This window comes from Octopus sinensis, linkage group LG18 (genome assembly GCF_006345805.1).
Source record: "Octopus sinensis linkage group LG18, ASM634580v1, whole genome shotgun sequence".
NCBI lineage: Eukaryota > Metazoa > Mollusca > Cephalopoda > Octopoda > Octopodidae > Octopus > Octopus sinensis.
The window spans coordinates 22,338,189-22,359,693 of NC_043014.1; the positions used below are offsets into that span (position 1 = coordinate 22,338,189).

The window sequence follows — 21,505 nt, forward strand, 5'->3', positions numbered from 1 at the left end:
TTTATGTGCCACCGACACAGGTGCCAGATGAGGCTGGCAAACGGCCACGATCGGATATATATATATATTTGTATGTGTATATATATATATATATATATATATATATATATATATGCCCGCACTCATATTTACATAGTCATTTATACATACATACATACATACATACATACATACATTACTATTTAAAATAGCCTGACTCCGCTCCATGTGACCCAAATCTTCACAGAACTCCCACAGAAATTTAGCCCATTTTGGCTCAGATTACTGAGCAAGTAGCCCAGTTGCACAGCCAAATTGAACTGCTTAAAACAATAATACTACATGTATCTCCTACGAAATGTGTTGAGTACCTATTTCATTTGTTTGTCCACTCACTCATGTATGTAAACACACACACACACACACACTCACACAAGACATCTACATGTGTATATATGTATAAATGTAGATACCGACACACACATATATCTATGTATACACATATATAGTAAAAGAAGTAATAGTAATAATATTATTAGGATTAGAAGTTGTATTGATATTGTTATGATTATTGTGATTATTACTAGGATAATAATTATTATTAATGTTATTAAGTTTTTTTATAATTTAAGGAAGATATAATATCCCCTAAGCTAGGCTTTATGGAATAGCAGAATTTTATTGTATGTTTGTTGAATATTTTGTAGTGTTTAGTAGGAAGTGTTTTCTAATAGTTGAAAGAACAGAAAAGATACTTTAGTAAATAACACACTACAAAATGGAGTATTGTATGATATGGAAAATGAAAGGCAACATTGATTCATTTGGGTATTGAACTTAGGAATGTTGATGAACAATTCACAGTAAAATAGTCTGTCCAAACCTTAAGTTTCGGTCACTCCGTTATGATGACCAAATAACTCTAAACTCTTTGCTATAGCCATATTTTTGTGAAATATAAATGTATTGTATTTGTTAAATTTTAATGAATCGTTTTTCTTATTTTGCAGGCATAATGAACCGAAGAAATGAGAGCAAAAGTCGCCGTAGTCGTGTGTCGCCCCCGGGCCGCAATAAGTCCCGACGGAAAATAGCACTGACAACTGAGAGTCAGGAGTTAACTCAGATGAAATCCAATGATGACGAGAGTACAGATGGACAAAATAAGAAGATCTCTCGTAAGATAACAGCGAAGTATCCCACTGACCCTGCCACACCTTCTTTGGTTGCTTCTGCAAACAAACGCTTAGTAAAGGTCAATAATAATATGAAAGTGGGTCGTGCTCTTCGCAAGTGCAGCCCAACTCCTGCAGACTCTGAGGAAATGCCCTACGTTGATAATCAATCAATAGGTCGTACACCGAATGGTCAGAAGATGCCAGCAGTTGAGGAAAGCCAGAAAAAAGTTATTGCTAAACCCCCTAAAAAGAGAAAAGCTACAGAAACGGACACTTCCAGTCCGCTACCCTCGCCTTTCAAATTGATGTCTCCAACACTTACACAGAATGCACCCCCTATTAATTTAAGAGATTGGAACAATCAAAGAGTGTTAGCCTGGAGAGAGAATGTTTATAAGCCAGGTGTTATAAAGAATGCTACAGACAGACAAGTTGGGGTGCTCTTTGATGGTGAAACTGAAACGAAAATTTACTTTGTTTTTGATAGTGACTGCAACAAGGTAATCTGTGACCACAGTCCAATGGGCAACAGTGTACAGCTTGGGGCAGATGTGTGTGTTCGAATTGACTCTGAAGAAAATGTCTTTATTGAAGCTAAGGTGATAGATCGGAAAGTGAATCCAGTTTCGTTCCAGATTAAATTGAAAAGTTCTCAAATGTTGTGGACAACTCGAGCAAACATCCGACTTCTACGGCCTCCATGGTGGGAAGATTTAGAGGACTGTGGTGAGCAAAACCAGATGTTTCAAATGTCTAATCAAGTGATGAGCCCTGTACAAACTCCAAACTCTGTTTATATTCAACCAACTGTAAATCTCACCTCGTTGTCTGTTTGCTCCAGCAGCCCTACTCCAACTTTTGAGAAGCAGACCAGCTTTGAACGACCAGATACGTCTGAGGATGAACTTAAAAATGAAAATGTCTATTTTGATTCATCTGGCATGAGTACTCCAAGATGTGGGAGTGCAACACCTGGTGCTTCTTCTCAAAATGGTAAGGACCGTAGCAAGCCAGCTTTTAAAAAGAAGGATGAGGTACGATGTCGTGCTCAGTCCGGTGATAGCAGTCGAGCAAGTACGCCAAGGTCACCAAATCCTATCAGCAAGTACAAGAAAGGGGATGTCGTTTCCAATGAGAAAAGTGGGGTCCGTAAAAAATTCAATGGTAAACAATGGCGCCGTCTCTGTTCTAAAGATGGTTGCACAAAGGAATCTCAGAGACGGGGTTACTGCTCCCGGCATCTCTCCTTAAAAGGGAAAACTATGCGATCATCAGTGCCATATCCCGGACATAGAAAAGGGGAGCTAAAGGATGGTCAAATTGAATGGGAAGAAACTTCACATGATAGTGAATACGACCAAGAACGGATTACTACAAGCAAACTGGATGAACGTGAAGCTGCATCACTTTTAGTATCTTTAGGTAAGTTTCTACAGCTTTTATCATTTAACCCAAGGTCAGTGCTGATGCAGCAAACCTTGATTGATGGTGTTCCAGTTATGTTTTTTACATCATTTGGATTATCTAGGACAGTAGTATCCAGTATACTTACCTTTCTTCCTAAAATAGAGTGTGGTTTATGAGTGATTTGGCTGCTGTTTCTAACAAATTGAGTGACTACATAAAGGGTCCTTCATGTGTTTGTTATTGGTCAGTTAAAGCAGTTGGTCCTACCCATGCACAATATCTTCTTCTTAGTCTGACAAAAAAGAAAAATAACTCAGTTGTTGTTGTTTAGTCTTTGTGGAGCAGACCTATGGTCAAAGGCATTCCAATCATGACCATCCCCTTTTTTTTCAGGCATAGTATATCCTGTGGAGGGCTAATTGGACCTGTGGCCCAAAACCAAAGAGAGTGATAATAACAAAGCATTTATTGGTACCCTACCAATATGCTATTACTTTAAGTTCAGTTGAAATGAAAATCTTGTAACCTCGCTTATTTTTGGAGATCTTTTGAAATTTGAATAGAAGATATATATATATAACGTGACGTATTTTTGCCATTTCAATATGGCTAACCCCTAAGGGTGGATGCTACTGTAGTTTTTAGCCCCAGGAGGACACACTCCTCCAGCTGGCCATAGACACACTTTCTGTGTCCTGTCAGTATTTGCAAAGGGAAGTCATCCTTCCCGTCTTCAACTTATGATACACACAGACTCGAGTTTCGAGGTATTGACCTCTCGTCAGCGTGTGACAATCATAGTTGTCGCCGAGAATTAGATTTCCTTCACAAATACTTATACTTTTTCCAGCGTCCACTGTCGCTGATATTGAAAAAGTGAAATCCAACAATGATAAATATCAATGTGAGTTATATACAGTAGCGGTAACACAACGTGACGTATTTTTGCCATTTCAATATGGCTAACCCCTAAGGGTGGATGCTACTGTAGTTTTTAGCCCCAGGAGGACACACTCCTCCAGCTGGCCATAGACACACTTTCTGTGTCCTGTCAGTATTTGCAAAGGGAAGTCATCCTTCCCGTCTTCAACTTATGATACACACGGACTGTATATATATATATATATATATATACATATATATGTGTATATGTATGTATATACGTATTGTGACTTTGTATCTGTTTGTCTCCCACCACCTCTTGATAAATGGTGTTGCTGTGTTTACATTCACGTAACTTAGTGGTTCAGTAAAAGAGACCAATAAAATGTACTAGGCATAAAAAAGGAAAGAACTGGTGTCAATTTGTTCGATTAAATTCTTCAAGGCAGTACCCCAGCTTGACTTGCAGTCTCATAACTGAAAAAGATAAAAGAACCACTAAATTCCTTAGTAAAACTTAAAGCTAAGGGAGGTAACTCTTGTACCTCTCAGTCACTTTACCTGCTCGAAACAGCAACCCAAATGCTTTTAGATCAGATCCCAATGTTGGATGTTCAAGAACCAAATGAAGTGCAGATTTTTAATCTTGGGATCATCCTGATTCCAAAAAGGTATATTATGTCTATGTAGAGCAAATGTAGACTGTGATACAAGGATCCCAGATAGACAGAATTTCATTTTAATATAGATGTACCTCCCTTTTGTTTTCAGTGGTAGGAGGGCATGATTTGAGAGAGATGTGGCTGCTATCTTTTAACAGGTTGAATGACCAGGAAGACTGTCTTATTTTGTGTGGCCTAACTACTATTAAAGAAATATCAAGAGTGAATTAAAGATATTTAATGCTGAGGATCTGGCACAAGTAAATCCAAAGACCCAGTCTTCATGAGAGGTCTGTGCTCATAATAATAATTTCTAAGACAGAAGGCCATTTTTTAGGGCAGTGTATTGGGGTCACTTAAATTGCCCCTGGTGTAATTTGTGTCCATTATGTGAAGAGACATAACTAAATATTGTTAGGCAAATTATCCAGCTCTCTATCAGTTTTGTCATCCTTTACCCTTAAATGTTGATAGAGACATATGTTATTATTTTTGTGTTGTTGTTGTTGTAAAGGATTGGCCGAATTGTTACAGTGTCTGACAAAATGTTTTGCAGTATTCAACAACTCTTTATATTCTTGAGTTCAAATCTGAAGTCATCTCTGTTGTTTATCCTTCTAGTAGTAGTAGTATGAGAAGGAATATGGGGGCATGTGTATCTCTGCATCGACCATCTGTTGGTGATTCTCTACTCCTGATGGATGACACCTCTAACCCATGGGTCAGTTTGGGTAGTCAGTGGTGATGGTTTTTAGTTGCCTCTAATGACACACACTTTGGATTTATTTTTTGACATGTTGGTCCCTACACAGCACTAGAGCAATTCTCAATCCTGGAAGTGAACCCATAATCTGGCAGTCGTGAGTGCAACTCTCTAACTGCTAGGCCACACACCATCTAAGACTGATGAAATATAATGCTGATAGGTTTAACCAACTGTTCTATACCCCTCCTTAAAAGTCTGTAGTTTTGAGGTAAGATTAGAAATCTTTATCATTGTAACCAGTGAGGTGGGGGTGTTTCCACTACATGGACTGTCTGTTTGTCTCTGGCTCAAAGTGATGAATCCAACACTCATCCTGGATTAGGAAATGTTCAAGGAAACCAGCTGGATCTGCCTCAAACAGTATCAGATTTCTGCATGATGAGGTCAGCTTGGTGTGCTTTTGATCAGGTGTCAGAAGACCATGGCACTCACTGAGCAGAAACCATATTCATTCCAAGTTCATTGTGCAGAATATTCACAACTCTCTAAAGGAATATATGAATAGCACTAGCGCTTTGATTTACCATCAATCTATCATCCACTGGCATGTGGTGAACACAATGTTTTCCTCAGTGGACATCTAGACATTGGGTCATCTATAAGACTCTCCCTTCCCCTCCTAAATTCAGCTGCCCACTTTTGGACTGTTGATAGAACTGGAGCATCATCCCCTAATGTAGCAACCATATCAGTATGAATGTCCTTTTTCTCTAGGTACTTGATAACACTACAATACCAAATTTTGTCCATTTCCAAGAGAATTCACTACTAGTTACTTTTTGAAGTCTTCTTTGAACAGTTAGATGCAATTATTAATAAGAAGAGCTGTAATCAATACATGCAAGATTTCATAGATCTAGCATCACTCCTTCATAGTCAACGTATGAACTTTTCAGCCACCCTCATATAACACTCATTTCTAACATTATTTAGACGGCCATTAGTTACAGCCTTTCCAGAACACATTAAATCTCAGTCTCTCCTTTCTTTTGCCAGTCATATAGCTAGCTCTACAGGAAACCTATTTTCATGTGTCATTCACTACTGACACAGCTCAACATTCAACATTCTTTGGACTAGACAAAGTCTCTCTCCTTCCTCTAAAAACCCATCCAAAGTTTATAGACCCACACTCCATCAAATTTGGTATGCTTATGCATTAGAGTCACTTCCTACAATACCCACACATATACAGATAATACCATTCTTCATCTATATCCTTATAAATACCAAAGTTTGTTTGTACATTGACTGCTGGAAACACTAAATAAAATTGATAATATTTCAGATTTTTCATGTCATTTAAATTAATGTGACCATTCTGCAGATAACTGTGCACTTTGGAATGACGAGGGTGGAGTTGGTGGTGTATTGGCTCCTATTTCTAGCAATCCACGTACTGTCACTTCACTGTTATGCTTTTTACAGAATGAAAAATGCTCCATCTATCACTCCAACTTCTCTAAGTTTATACATTACATTTATTACTTTGAAATTACTGATGGACCTCTGCTTTCTCTCTATCTATATGTCCCATTTTATGTCTCTATCTCTCTCACTATCTTCCTCTCTCTCTCTCTCTCTCTCTCTCTCTCTCACTACCTCTTTTTCTCTCTAGAGAAAAGACATCTGAGAGAGAGAAGTGAGGTTACAGAGAAAAAAACCAGACACCAGACCTGCTTTCTATATATCCCTCTCTATGTTCTCTCTCTCTCTCTCTCTCTCTCTCTCTCTCTCTCTCTCTCTCTCTCTCTCTCTCTCTCTCTCTCTGGTTGTATATGTGTCTCTCTCTCACTAGAAAAAGTACAGGACAGATAGAAAGGGGATTTAGGGGGAAAAAAAGTGAGACAGTGTGGGGAAGTGATGGCAGTATAGATTAATAGGTATTAGTGGTTGTGGTGGTAGTATTCTAGATATTTTAGTAACTTTTATTGTAAGGAAAATGGCATTATGATAGTTGCCAATGTGTGCCTTATGAATACATTTGAGCATTGCACAGACTGGGCTGAAGGCTGGGAGGCCTGCTAGTTTCTCTCTAATCTTTAGCACCCTATCAGCATGCAGCCTAGACATCACATGCCAAATCTGCATTAACTCTATAAACAGAATTCTTGCAAACATCCTCCTAAGAGGTTACATCATTTTTGTGTCTTTCAACAATACAATAACACAGTCACTACACATATAAAAAAAACAAACTATTGCACTCATAACTTCTAACTATGAATAACATGCAACTAGAATCTGCAAGGCCACTACGAATTTTAAGCTTTACTGTCACATCCTGGTCAAGGCACATCTTCATATCAAAGACTGCCTCTTTGATAATCAGAACTAGAAAATATTCGATTCCCAACAACTACTGACATTCTACACAGCTTACATAAGATCCATGATGGGGTTCTGCTCCCAATTTGGTGCTGCTGCTACATTCAAAGACATCCTAGATAGCATCTACAGAAAAGCTACCCTTGACAAAGTTGCTCATGAAAATGCTCTAAATTCTGGTCCACAGACATACCATGTCATCTCTCTGCCTTTTCTTTTGAAACTACACAGACCTCTACTTCTTGACATTGGCTGGTCTTGTGTTATATTCACGAAGTTCTATCTTTCAAGAATATTGGGCTCTGGAAATCCTCTCTGCTCATATTTTTCATGCAGTCATCAACTTACAACTGTTCAAAAGGAATGTTAATTATTTCCATCTCACTGATTAGAAGGTCTATCAAAACCAACATTGGCACAGTCCCTTCTTTCAGACCAATCCAATAAAAAAATAAAATTTTAGATTTCAGTTCAACTTGGACTCTAATCACCACTTCTGTACTAACATGCAAATCACATATCCTCTAAGACATTAATATCTCATTTCCTTTCTCTCCTTTCTCTACTCTCAGTACACTTTATACTCAAACTTTGCTATAAAAGGCAGTGACTGTGCTTGCATACATTCTCTTCTCCCACTACTTTCCTCTTTCACCTGTAATATCAATGACTTCTAATTACTGTAGCTCAAAGTTTCCCTTCCTTCTCTAAATTCATCTGCTCTCATTTTCTTTCCTGAAACTCCTCTACTATTATTGGCTATCTCTGTTCCTGCATATGTAAATTCACATCACCTCTTTCTGTAGTCAATATCATCAGTGACTTCAATGTATGCAGCAATTCCTGTCTCTTACACTTCTCTCACACTGCTGCTGGAACAATAGCTAAATTATTTCCCACTCTCTGTCATTTGCACCAGTTAGCATCCATTCATATTTCTCTCTCTCTCTCTCTCTCTCTCTCTCTCTCTCTCTCTCTCTCTCTCTCTCCCTCACACACACACACACACACACACAACTTTGACCTCTTTCTAACCATCGAATGAAACCTTTCCCTGACCATCATTGTCTCTTCATCCATTTGGATCAGCCAATCATTAATATCAGCTAAATGCACCTTACAACTTCCCACTGCTCAGCAGCCTCACCCCAAACTCTCTAGTACTCTAAATTAACTCCACCAGATCTATCCTGATTTGCAGTAAATGTCTTTCATTCCTAGTCAGATTGAGATAGCTAAGTGGATAACTGAAACTTTCCCATAAGCTCATAATACTTCCAAAACCTAAATTAGTTTTCTCACAACTATATTGATGCTGGATAAACAAAAAACACTGCCTACAACTTGCAGAAGAAGTTAACAACTGGAAGGTTTTTACCAATCACAACAAATCTACTATCAGAAATGCAAAGGATGCCTTCATACCTTGTAAACTCCCTCACTTTTAAACTTTTAGTAGAGCTTTCTTTTCTTTCATCATGAAAGTCTCTATAAGCTTTGTGGAACCCTCCTATCTATTACTATCATGGCTCTGTTTGCAGAACTTTGCATTCGTTTCCTAACTCACCTTAAACTACACACTGTACACATTTAACAAAACTTTGATTATTCTAATCCAACAAAATGGCAGATCTGTATGGTGATTCTTCTATCACCATAAGAATTTGCTCTCAAGCCAGTTCCTATACTTACCAAGCTCCCCCCCCTCTCTCTCTCTCTCTCTCTCTCTCTCAAAAGTTAAGAATCATCTCTTCCATCAATATGAGTCACTTATCCTTCTTAATGACAGTCAGTGTAGCTTCCATTGCAAACTTCTTTTATTACTCCCATCAATGGTGTGCATTTCAGCAAAAGAAATCTTGTTGCATATGGTATCAACAGAGCCTTTGATCATATTCAGCATGTTGACTGCCTAGCTAAATCGCTTATATTTAGTCTTCATTTGTCTTTTTCATTTATTAGATTGGACACTTCAGGCTCCAGCATTGCAACATGTGCCAACTACACTCTCTCTGACCTTCACTGTATCAACTCTGGTTTTTCTTGAGCTCCAGTAATGTTTACTCTTACATGCTGGCCTACATGTCATATCTAACAAGATTATACACCCTTTTACTCTTCTGTAACCTCCACCCACTCACATACAGGTGTCCTCTACATGCAGCCTAAATACCTCACGTACACTGCTTCTATATAGAATGCCTTTGAGACCATCATTAAAGGAGGGAGCATAACCTTGTCTCTTTCAACAACACTGCCACAACTACTTACTATACATGTCAAGGCAGCAGTTGTGTACCTCACTTTCTCTAGTTATAATTCATAGTCTCTTATAGCATCTCTGGTCTCCTAAAACATCCTTGCATATATCATATTGCCAAAACTGCATCACAAAAATTAGAATTCTTTTTTAGGGTTACAAAGTACCCTCTACAAAGCTCAGGAAAGAACTACATTAGTTTTACTGATCACATCTCTTGGATGGTATTGACACACAGACAGCCTGGGCTCCATTCAAAAAATCATTCACTAGATTGGCAAAGGTTTACTAGCCAGCAAGCTTCATCTGTTAAGTTACAAATATTGAGTTTATGGTCATTAGAGCAGTGAATAGAATATCTTGCAATATTTACTCTGCCTCTTCTGTGCTCAAATCCTACCCATGTCAACTTGCTTTTTATTCTTTCAGGTTCAATAAATAAAGTGCCCATCCAGAACTGGGTGGAAGATCTCTCTCTCTCTCTCTCTCTCTCTCTCTCTCTCTCTCTCTCTCTCTCTCTCTCTCTCTCTCCCCTCTCTCCCCTCTCCTCTCTCTCTCCCCCTCACATATGCACACACAGAAGCCAACTGTAACCAGGCTAGAGATGAGTTCTGTCAGTTCAAAAATGTTCAAGTCATTCAGTATATCACAGCTACACCCTTACAACCCCATCAGAAGTGCTGAAACCAAGGCAAATATGCTGCATCTTCTCTCTGCTTCTTTTACCACTACTGCAACATCCTCTGCTCCTCTGAAATAACTAGCTGTTACCATTACTGTGTCTCACCACATATTCTATATAAAACACCCCAATCCTTTGTTCCCAAAATTCCTTCTGGAAATCCCTTCTTACAAAGATTTTACTTGCAAACATTTGACTCTGACTCTTCGGTTATTTGACTCTGACTTTGGTTTATGGTACCACTGACTGTAACACTCAACTCCTATTCGTACTTAGACTAATTGTGCATTGTGACTTTCAGATATTGTTTATTGAAGAAGTTACTAACGATTAAGCATGAGACAAACTTATAAAAGTAAGAATGAAGCTGTTTTTATCCAATGGCCGTTAAGTAAACAGATATAAATGCAATAAAGTATGAAAGAAACAACTTGGTTTATCAGTTCAAAAATTAAGAGTGCAAATTACAATAAAAGAGATTGAACATCTAAAAATAACTTAACAAGTAGGCATGGTTGTGTGGTAAGAAGTTTGCTTCCCAACCACATGGTTCCAGGTTCAGTCCTACTGCATGGCACCTTGGGCAAGGGCCTTCTACTATAGCCTCTGGCCGACCAAAGCCTTGTGAGTAAATTTTGTAGATGGAAACTGAAAGAAGCCTGTTGTGTGTGTGTGCCTGTTTGTCTCTGTCCCACCCTCTTACCACCACTTGACAACTGGTATTGGTGTGCTTACATCCCTATAACTTAGCAGTTCGGCAAAAGTGACCAATAGCATAAGTACTAGGCTTTAAAAAAAAAAGTACTGGAATCCATTCAGCTAAAAATTCTTCAAAGCATGACCACAGTCTAATGACTAAAGCAATAAAAGATAAAATGACAATTTTGCAAGAAATAAACTTGGTTAGATACATAACTTCTCTGTTTTAAGATTAAAATATTGTTTGAATATAAAATGAAAGTGAATGGAACATGAAGCAATATTTGGTCAATTCAAGGCAGCAGGCAGGCAGAATCGTTAACATGCTGGGCAAAAGTGGCATTTTGTATGTCTATGTTCTGAGTTCAAATTCCACCTTTCATCCTTTCAAGGTCAATAAAATAAGTACCAGTTGAATACTGGAGGTAATGGAATCAACTTGTCACCTCCCCTCAAACTGCTGGCTTTGTGTTTGAAAGCAATATTTGGTAAATTTATCAGGGCCCAGAAATTATCTGCCTGTTTTCTTGGGGTTGAGTGGACAGAAAACCAGCTTGTTAGCAACAAAGATAAAAATTGAATGATGACAACGAGGACTGGGTCGGTAAAATAGGGAGGGTGTGTAGTGAAGAATGGTGGGTATATATGAGATACCCAATCCTCAGCTATGAGGATGGGAATATTCATCCATTCAGTATGGAATAAAAAGTTATATTCTAAAAGATTGAAAAGTTTATTCTTACAAAATTTATTCAAGAAATAGTGTATGTAGGAGTAGACTTGACTCTGTGGTAAGAAGCTTGCCACATGGTTCCTAGTTCAGTCCCACTGCATAGTACCTTGAACAACTGTCTTCTACTATAGCCTCAGGCTAACCAAAGCCTTGTGAGTGAATTTGGTAGACAGAAACTGAAAAAGGCCCATCATGTTTGTGTGTGTCCTGCCACTGTTTAACAATCAGTGTTGGTTTGTTTATATCCTCCATAACTTAGCAGTCCAGCAAAGGTGACCAACAGTATCAGTACCAGGCTTAACAAAAGCAAGTACTGGGGTCAATTCGTTCAACTAAAAGGTGGTGCCCTAGCATGGTTGCAATCTAATGACTGAAACAAGTAAAAGATAAAAATGTATAGAATAAGGATCAAATTGTTAAACCAAACTTAAAATTTACTAATATTCTGTTCTTAGAAATAGAATTGCTTCTTTCTGATCCTCCTTCATAGAAACTCTTAAATCTGATTCAATTGTTTTTAAATTAATATCTGTGAAATCAGAAATTTTAATGCATTCTGTCTTTAATCAGAGTTGTACAGCTTTACTGATTCCATCTCATTCACTAGATTGGCAAAGGTTTACTAGCCAGCAAGCTTCCTCTGTTAAGTTACAAATACTGAGTTGACGGTCATTAGAGCTTCTAACTTGAACACATAGACTTCTCCTTAGCTGACTGCTATTACTTGCATGTCAAGCAACCATGTACAACCTCTCTTATTGGCTTGTGTGATACAGGTATTCTGTTACTGGTTGCAATAATTGGATTGTTACCATGTTGGGGCACTTCTTGTATACACTAATTGGTTCCTTTCCATTTGGCTGCCAGCATTTAAAAAATTAAAGTTTATCAAAGATTTTAAAATTTGGCACATTAATGTACTTTTCCATGCTGAATTGCTGGAGTTTGTTTCACTTTTTCCCAGAAAACGCTTTTAAAAAGTTATAGAGGTTTAAAGTTTGATCATTTCCACCCAGTCAGGAAACAGGATTTGGAAGCTGTCGGTTTGTGTGTGACTGCACATTTTGTCATCAGCATCCTGAAAATAGCACGTGTTGTCAATATTTATATTCTGCATGCAGATAATGAGTAAATAACACATCTTTTGTAGTTTGAAGCATTCAATATGCATTATTAAATGCATAGCACAAACTTAAAAGGTTTATCCAAAAACGTTATTTAGCTGTTATTTTTAGCACACTTCAATGGCAAAATAATGGGTAAACAACATGCATTTAATGCATTAGTACAAACTTATAAGATTTATTCAAAAACGTTATTCAGCTGTTATTTTTGGCACACCTCAGTGACAAAAAAAAAGTGTAAATAAGACATCTTTTGTAGTTTTAAGCATTCAATATGCATTTAAAGCATTAGTACGAACTCAAAAGATTTATCTAAAAACAAAATAACACATCACAAATGAAATATTTTTAAAAAACAAACATTATATATATAGTTTAAAAAGTAGAGCATGTGTATGTGTGTGTGTGTATTCTTTTCCTATAAGAGAGGGAGTGCTCTACAGAACTTGTTTATCTTTTTTAGACACTCAGTATCAAAGTTTTACTTATCAAAATACTTTGTCTTTAAGGTGCAACTAGACACCATAATGCATCCAGTGTTCCTTAAGTTAACTCCAGAATTTATTCCCAAGTGTTAGCTCTAATGTAGGAGACTTATTATCAAAGGTGTTCTAATCACTCTGTCTTTTCTTTCAGACAAGGTATCTCTGGGAATACATTATCCAATGTATCCTTTCCTTCTTTTAATACAGCTAGATGACATCTGAGAGAGATTTTGGTGCTACTTCTTACCAGTCTAGTGTCTGCATAGAGGCCTCCCTTGTTCAGATAAGCAGTAGCAGTAGTAAAATGACTTGATGTAAGAGATGGCCTCCTCAAAACAGTTGCTCACCCTTTAGGGTTTCAGACAGAGTGCAACAAAGAGATTGCTCCATCTTTCCTGCCATCATTTTGGCATGTCTTTAGATGCTGCATCTTACTGCTAGTATTGATATAATTAGATGAATTAGCGCTGAAATGAGAGGAAATTCATTGGTTGACTCTGTGTGTGTGTGCACGTGCACACATGTATAACTGTGTCTGTTGGTGTGTATTTTATGTGAGTGTGATTGAGCCTATTTGTGTGTGTGTATATGTGTGCATACATGCATAAACAAATGCATATGTACACGTGTATATATACACATACATACGTGCACCTATAAAACGTGTGTGACGTAATGTATTATGTCTTGAGTATTTGGGGCAATGATGCAAGCTTGTGCATATATGTCTTACTTTTGTGTTCATGTGAAGTGCCTGTTTGTGTCTGTAAGTTTGTATGTCATTTTATTTGGGTATATGTGTACATATATGTATGTATACCAGTGTTATGTTGGCAAAAGAACAAAACTGCAGGCTGTTAATCAATCAAATTTTCACTTATTGAATGTAAAATATCACACAGTTGTTCAGACTTTAGTCCCAGCTGGTTTACATCACCATCACTACTACCACCACTATCATTACCATCATCATGACTACCTCTATCACCTGCATGACCATCATCATCACTGCCATCAACACTACCATTCTTACTACTAACACCCTTATTCATACTGCTACCACCACCACCACCATATCTGGCACTTTCATGTCTTCCATTACATCACCACCTGAATAAGTACCATAGTTTATTCCTCCCATTTGTAAATAGATTCCATAGTTAGGTACAATTCAATGATGTGCTAATATAGCTTAGTGAAAGGTAATATTCACATATCTAGTTTTATGGAAGTCTACATTGACATATCTTGTAGATGGTGGTTTCCATGGCAATTGATCAATGAATGTAGTCTGTATGTCTGTGGGGTGCCTAATGTAGAGAGATAATGTTTTCAATTGTTGTGTAACTCCAGACTGACCCTGATCCAACAGACCTATGACCAAAGTTGTTCCAACTGTGACCATTCCATCTTTATTAGGCCATAGTGTATGTGTGTGTGTGTGTGTGTGTATGTATGTATGTGTGTATATATATATATATACGTACAGTGGTTGGACAAAATAATGGAAACACCTTAAAATTTCAAACAAATTTATTTTAATATGGGATAGGACCACCTTTGGCAGTAATTACAGCTTGAATTCTACAAGGTATGGACTCGTACAAAGTTTGAATTGTTTCCAAAGGAATTTTTGTTCATTCTTTAGCTAAAATAGTCTCCAGTTCTTGTAGTGATGATGGTGGAGGATATTGACTCCTTACTTGCTTTTCTAAAATGCACCATAAATGTTCAATAATTTTGAGATCTGGGGTCTGTGGTGGCCAGATAAGATGTTCAACTTCATTAGAATGTTCCTTGTGCCATTCAGTAAACAACTTTAGCTGTGTGAATTGCTGCATTATCATCCTGAAAGATTGTGTTTCCCTCTGGAAACAGTTCCGCAACCATATGATGAATTTGATCAGATAAAGTGCTTAAATAGTCTTGACTATTAATTCTGCCATGAAGGGAAACCATTGAGCCAGCTGATTTCCAGATCCTCCTCCATGTTTAAAAGTTGGAAGAAGGCAGTCTGGGTCAAATGCTTCTTTCAGCTGTCTCCACACATATACTCAGCCGGTGGTCGGAAATAAGGTAAAGGATGACTCGTCTGAGAAAATAACATTCTTCCACTGCTCTAGGGACCAATTCTGTAGGTTTTTTACTCCACTCTAAACGCTTTGCAATGTTTGTTTTTGAAAGTAGTGGTTTTCTGATTGCAGCCCTCCCGTGAAATCCAGCTTTGTGCAGCTTCCGGCAAACAGTTTTTGTGGAAACTGGATTCTCGAGGTTGTCCTTAAGCTCTGCAGTAATTTTGGAAGCTGTACTTTTGTGATCCTTTCTAACAATTTGCATAAGTGTCCAATGGTCCTTATCTGAAAGTTTTGGTTTCCTTCTGTTGTTTTGATGAGGAGGTTTTTTCCCTCTTTCTCAAAGGCTGTCATTACTTTCAAGACAGTACTTCTTGATACACCAAACATTTTGGCTGCTTTCGTTACACTAGTGCCTGCCATACAAGCACTAACAATATGACCTCTTTGAAAGTCCGATAGATCTGTCATTTTAATGAATTTTAATTATCTTTTTCTGATGATATCTGAAAAGAAACAGTAATTTTAGCAAAGCATATTAAGCAACACTAATAATAAATAAAAAAACATAAAAATAACCAAGCTTTTAGTAGTTTTATAGATATTTCAAAATTATAATGCTAGGTGTTTCCATTATTTTGTCCAACCCATATATACTCTTTTACTCTTTTACTTGTTTCAGTCATTTGACTGCGGCCATGCTGGAGCACCGCCTTTAGTCGAGTAAATCGACCCCGGGACTTATTCTTTGTAAGCCCAGTACTTATTCTATCGGTCTGTTTTGCCAAACCGCTAAGTGACGGGGACGTAAACACACCAGCATCGGTTGTCAAGCAATGCTAGGGGGACAAACACACACACACATACACATATATACATATATACGACAGGCTTCTTTCAGTTTCCGTCTACCAAATCCACTCACAAGGCATTGGTCGGCCCGGGGCTATAGCAGAAGACACTTGCCCAAGATGCCACGCATTGGGACTGAACCCGGAACCATGTGGTTGGTTAGCAAGCTACTTACCACACAGCCACTCCTGCGCCTATATATATATATATAGGACTTACTATTGAATGTTTCTTCCTTGTTAATATTGTTTACACCAGTGTTTGTTCTGCTCCAATTGATCTATTATTGAATAGGTCTTTTATTCAGTTTATATAGCACTACATTATGCAATGTGCCCTTGTGCTTTGAAGACTGTAGTATACGGTTTCAATGAAATTTATTTGCAATTTCTTTCAGGTTGAATGACTGTACTGAGACTCCCTGATAGTTAGCAGTTGAGTTTTGGTTTGTGATAGAGAGCTTGAAGGCCCAGGCAGGATTGTTATGATACTGACAGTGTTTGATATACTGAAAAATTTCTAACTGGATATACATAGATGTGTCCTCAATGTCACTGAATACTACAAGAGCCAACAAAAGAAAAGAGCTTTTGCATGATCAACTGATCACATAAAAATAACTGCTATATCTCGTGGAAATCACTCTCTTTCATCTTGAAAGAGGAAGACCAATAAATTAGTAGTGTTATCTTAAAAGGATTTAAACTGTATTTTCAAAAGATTTGATAAATGTTTATTTTATGAAAATAGCACTTAAAATCCACTATTGCCTCTTTCCTCTACTCATCATCACCATATCACTACTCTTATTGCCACTGAACACCTGCTCTCCATCTACCACTCACCAGTATCAACACCACCTCCATCACTGCATTCACTGTACCACAACAAATATACTTGTGCATGATCTTTACTCATGTATTGATCATGAAGGACAGATGTGTATATATATAAACTAGGGCATGTATGTAATTTGTATACTGGGATACTTGTGTATGTGTGTGTACACATGCTCATAGTATAATGTGTAATTTTGTTTATGTGGTCTGTCTGTTTAGGAGTGTATGAATGTACATTTGTGTGCTTGGTGTACAGTAATAAATCAATCAGTCAATGATAATCTATACATATAAATGCTCATGTTATAGTCTGGTTAGTTTATTGACCAACCAGTTGTTACATTAGTAACCTTGGGCACATAAATAACTATGTTGACCTGGAAAGGATTTGATTGTGGGACTACTAGTCACCCATTATCTAACTTCTACTGTGAAAGCACTTTTTCATTGTTTTGATTTTTATTACAAAATGCCCTTTATGATCAAATTTATGATCAAGGTTGACTTTTGATTCTTGTAAAGTCAATGAAATAAGTACCTGTCATCTGCTGATCATTGATTCAATAGACTATATCTTTTCTCTGTCATAAACATGTGGGATTGTGCCCATTTAAACAATTAAATTATGTATTTTTATGTTCTGACTTCAAATCTTGCTAAAGTCAACTTTGCATTTCTTATTATCTCAGGTTTAATGTAATGAATTTTAGTCAAATATTAAGAGTGATTTCATCAACTATACCCTTCCCCTTGTGCCTAAGTTATTATTTATATTTGCTATACTGAACAATTTTTAACTGGATGCACATAGACATATCTTCGATAGAAGAACCAACCAAAGAGCTTTTATATGATCAACTGACCATGTAATAGTAACAGCCACATCTCACTGAAATCACACTCTTTCATCTTGAAAGAAGAAGACCAATAAATTAGTAGTGTTATCTTAGGATTTAAACTGTAATTTCAAAAGATTTCTTTTGACTCTTTACATTCTGCATTTTATCCATTTAGAGGTCAATAAAATAAAGTAACCAGTCAAGTACTGGGGTTGACGTGATCAACTAGCCCTTCCCTTCCCCCTCAGAATTGCTGGCCTTGTGACTAGATTAGAAACTAAGGGTGTGGTATGATAGATAGTCTACTGATATTGAATAGATTATTAGTAGATTTTCTTTGTCCCTTTATATTCTGAGTTAAAAATCACTCCTGGATTGTTTTTTGCCTTTCATTTGCATGGGATAAATAAGTACCAGCCAAGTAGTGAAACACATCCAAATATTTAGGACTTAAAAAAAGGAAGACAATAATCAGTTTGTTGAAGCTGCTACATTGACTCTTAGAATTCTGTAATTAAACTGCGAGTATCACCAAGCTACAAACTGCACATAACTGCAGTTCAAACAGTGTTGTTTAGTGTTGAAATCTGGAACTAAGCACTCTTCTGTGCAAGAAACAAAGATTAGCCTCATTTTAGTTAGAACTTCATGTCAAAAGATTTCCTGTTTGCATTATTCATGTTTATTTCTTGCATTCTTCCTTTAATTTTCAATCATAACAACAGTTAATACTTCAAGTGGTGAATTATGGATAGGTGATATTATTTATTTATGATTTAGATAGAGAGAGTTTGGACTTGGTGATATCATCACTATATGTAAGTATCTGTGATATTGGGATTTATTGATTTTGAACAGGGGTATTAAAAGTAGGTTATCTGCTTACTTTATGAAGTGAGTTTAATTATTGTAATAAGGGTAAATAACACTAATTGTTAGGTCTTAGAAAAACCTTTGATTGGAAGAGAGGAAGGTTTCTCCCAGAATGCTTTTTCTGGTGGAAGTTTGTGCAATGTTTAAGTTAGAGAGACTAAGTTGAACATAAATTCAAATGTGTGACAGGAAATCAATGCCCAGGAATTGATCTTATAAATATGTATGAAAACATCTATGTGTATGTAATCAACTTACTTGTATTCAGTCTACCTGGGCAGGTAAAAATGATTTGACAACAAGTAAATCAACAACACATAAAAATCACATTCACTGTGTATACTAATGATCATTATATTGTATCAGAAAATTTCGTCCAAATTCATGCAGTAGTTATATTTTTATGATTTCATACTGGACTAATGACATTTCATCAAAATCTCTAGTTTCTAATTAGAAAGCACAAGATTTTAAGAGTTCAGTAGGTCATATGACTTGACAGAAACTCCATTGTTTTCTTTTTGATCCCTACCTAACTCAGATTATTAGTGACTTTGAATATTACTGCTTTGTCTCCTGCATACCAGTTATAGTAAGCAAAGACTATGTTGATTTATAAGCATTTACTTGTTGTCTTGTTTATTAAGATAAAGCAGCATTTATTCCTTTATATTTATCTATTTTCTTCTGTCACAGGTAATTCCCGGTCTGGCACCCCTTCTTCTCCATTAGGGCAACGACAGTCCCCATCAACAGCTTGTGGTCAGTTTACTCCTATTGTGGCGCCTCATAACCAAGGTCTCATCAATTCGCCAACTAGGCACTGGATTAACAACTCCCCAAAGTCAGGCAATTCATCTGCAGAGCTTATGCCTAACATAGCCCCTCGTCCAGCTGTCACCTTGATGCCGGCATTTTCAGTACATCAAGAAGAATCTTATGTTTTGAAGAAGAAATCTCCAGAAGTCTTTGTTAAGCAGGAACAGATGCAGACTGAAAACCTTGACTCAAATGTGACCATTGTTCCAATAGTGGGTAAAAGTGGGTTCTCAACAGCGATACCAGGTACAGACAATGGTGGCATTCTGATATCTGCCATTCAAGAGAAGTTGTTTGCAACATTGGCACAAGACGACAATGTTAGTGCTTTTGTCACCACATCACAGAAGGACAGTGCAAGAGCACCGGCAAAATCTCCATTGAACACCACTCACGAGACGTATGTTCGGGAGGACAAGAGCACGAAAGTGAGAGATGCAACCCCCACGCAACAAGTGGTGTCTGTAGAGTACATTGCAAGCGGGACTCCAACCAACATTACATCATATTACACACCACAACCACAGCAGCAGCAGCAACAACAACAGCAGCAGCAGTTGCAACAGCAGCATCAACAACATCAGCAACAACAACTTCAACAACAGCATCATCACCAACAACAACAGCAGCAGCAACAACAACAACAACAACAACCTATACAAAACAAAATGCAGATTAACACAAAGGGGCCAAATGCCTGTTGCCATTATGACATGCACTCAGCTAAAGCACCCTCTGCACATGGAGATTTACACTTTCGACAGCAAGTCTCAACGTCAGTCTCTAATGCTGCATCCCCTCTCGAGAATCCTGTTTCTGTGCAGCAGCAGCATGCAAGAGGTGTTGTGTCTCAGTATCAGGGCTCTGCAGCACACCCATCTCCTGCTGCCTTGCTACCAGTCATGCCTGTTGGGGAGCCTCCCAAAGATCAGCGGGTTGATGATGCTTCAAGTAAAGGACCCGCATCAGGTAAGTGCTTCATTATCATAAGCATCATCATATTTTTCATTGTCATCTCCTTTATCACCACCACCACTACTACTACTATCATCATCTTCACTATAGTTATTATCACCATGCTTGTACTACTAACACTATCATATTGTCACGCCACTGTTATCATGTTCACCACACCAACAATATTCTCCCACAATAAGCCAGTACAGAAGCCTGTATGTGGTCATTCAACTTTCTAATTTCCCTCAAATTACATCTTACAGGCTTCAAAAGTAGGGCCACATTAGATGATATAATTCTAGTCATACAAAAAGACAGACTGAGCACTGTTAGAATGGTTTTGATCATTGCACTGCTTCATCAGCTTTGACTTGCAGCTAAACAATAACATAATAACAATCTCATAGCACCGCCCATCAACTTGTGTCATCTCTGTCTGCACGCGCGCACACACACACAGAAATATTTTATTTTGAATTTTATATTGCTCTCTGTGAATAGCAGCATCAATACTTAGAGATTTTTAACAGTCACTGTTTCACTGCATTTGCAATGGCAATAGTGACAAGGGATTGTTTATGCAATTCAGGCAGAACAAGTATGATGAAGGATTTTTTTTTATTTAAAAGCAATAGTTTATTGGGTTTTCTCACTGTTGTTATGTACTCCTTTTGCTGATGCACATTACCTAAAGTCATTCACACACACACATTGAGTCACAGGCATGGCCCTTAAGCACAGGTATGACTATATGAATATGGAGTTCACTTTATAACCACATGGTTTTGAGTTCTTTCTTAGTGTATGACACCCTAAGCAAGTGTCTTCAACTATAGCCTTCAGTTGACCAGTGCTATGTGAGTGTAACTGTATGGAAACCTAATGTGTTTGGGTGGGCAAATGGTGACCATCTACATATTTACTTGTTACTGGCCTGAGTAAAATAGTGGATGATGTTTACTTCTCGAGTTGACAAAATGTCCCATTGCTCTGTGCTTTTGAAGACCAGTGGAATAACAAGTCCCTTACTTGAAAAACAGCTAAGGTTTGACAACAGGAAGAGTATTCA

General features: G+C 37.5%; 1 protein-coding gene across 4 annotated transcripts in view; it reads left to right on the forward strand.

Annotated features, from left to right (window-relative positions):
* LOC115221753 (protein capicua homolog) overlaps positions 1-21,505 on the forward strand; it is a 128,176-nt gene that overhangs the window by 54,252 nt on the left and 52,419 nt on the right. For all 4 annotated transcript variants that reach the window (XM_036510772.1, XM_036510773.1, XM_029791970.2 and 1 more), the window contains exons 2-3: positions 990-2,579; positions 19,357-20,448. In XM_036510772.1, coding sequence (XP_036366665.1) covers positions 990-2,579; positions 19,357-20,448 — 2,682 coding nt within the window. The remainder of the gene's footprint in view (positions 1-989; positions 2,580-19,356; positions 20,449-21,505) is intronic.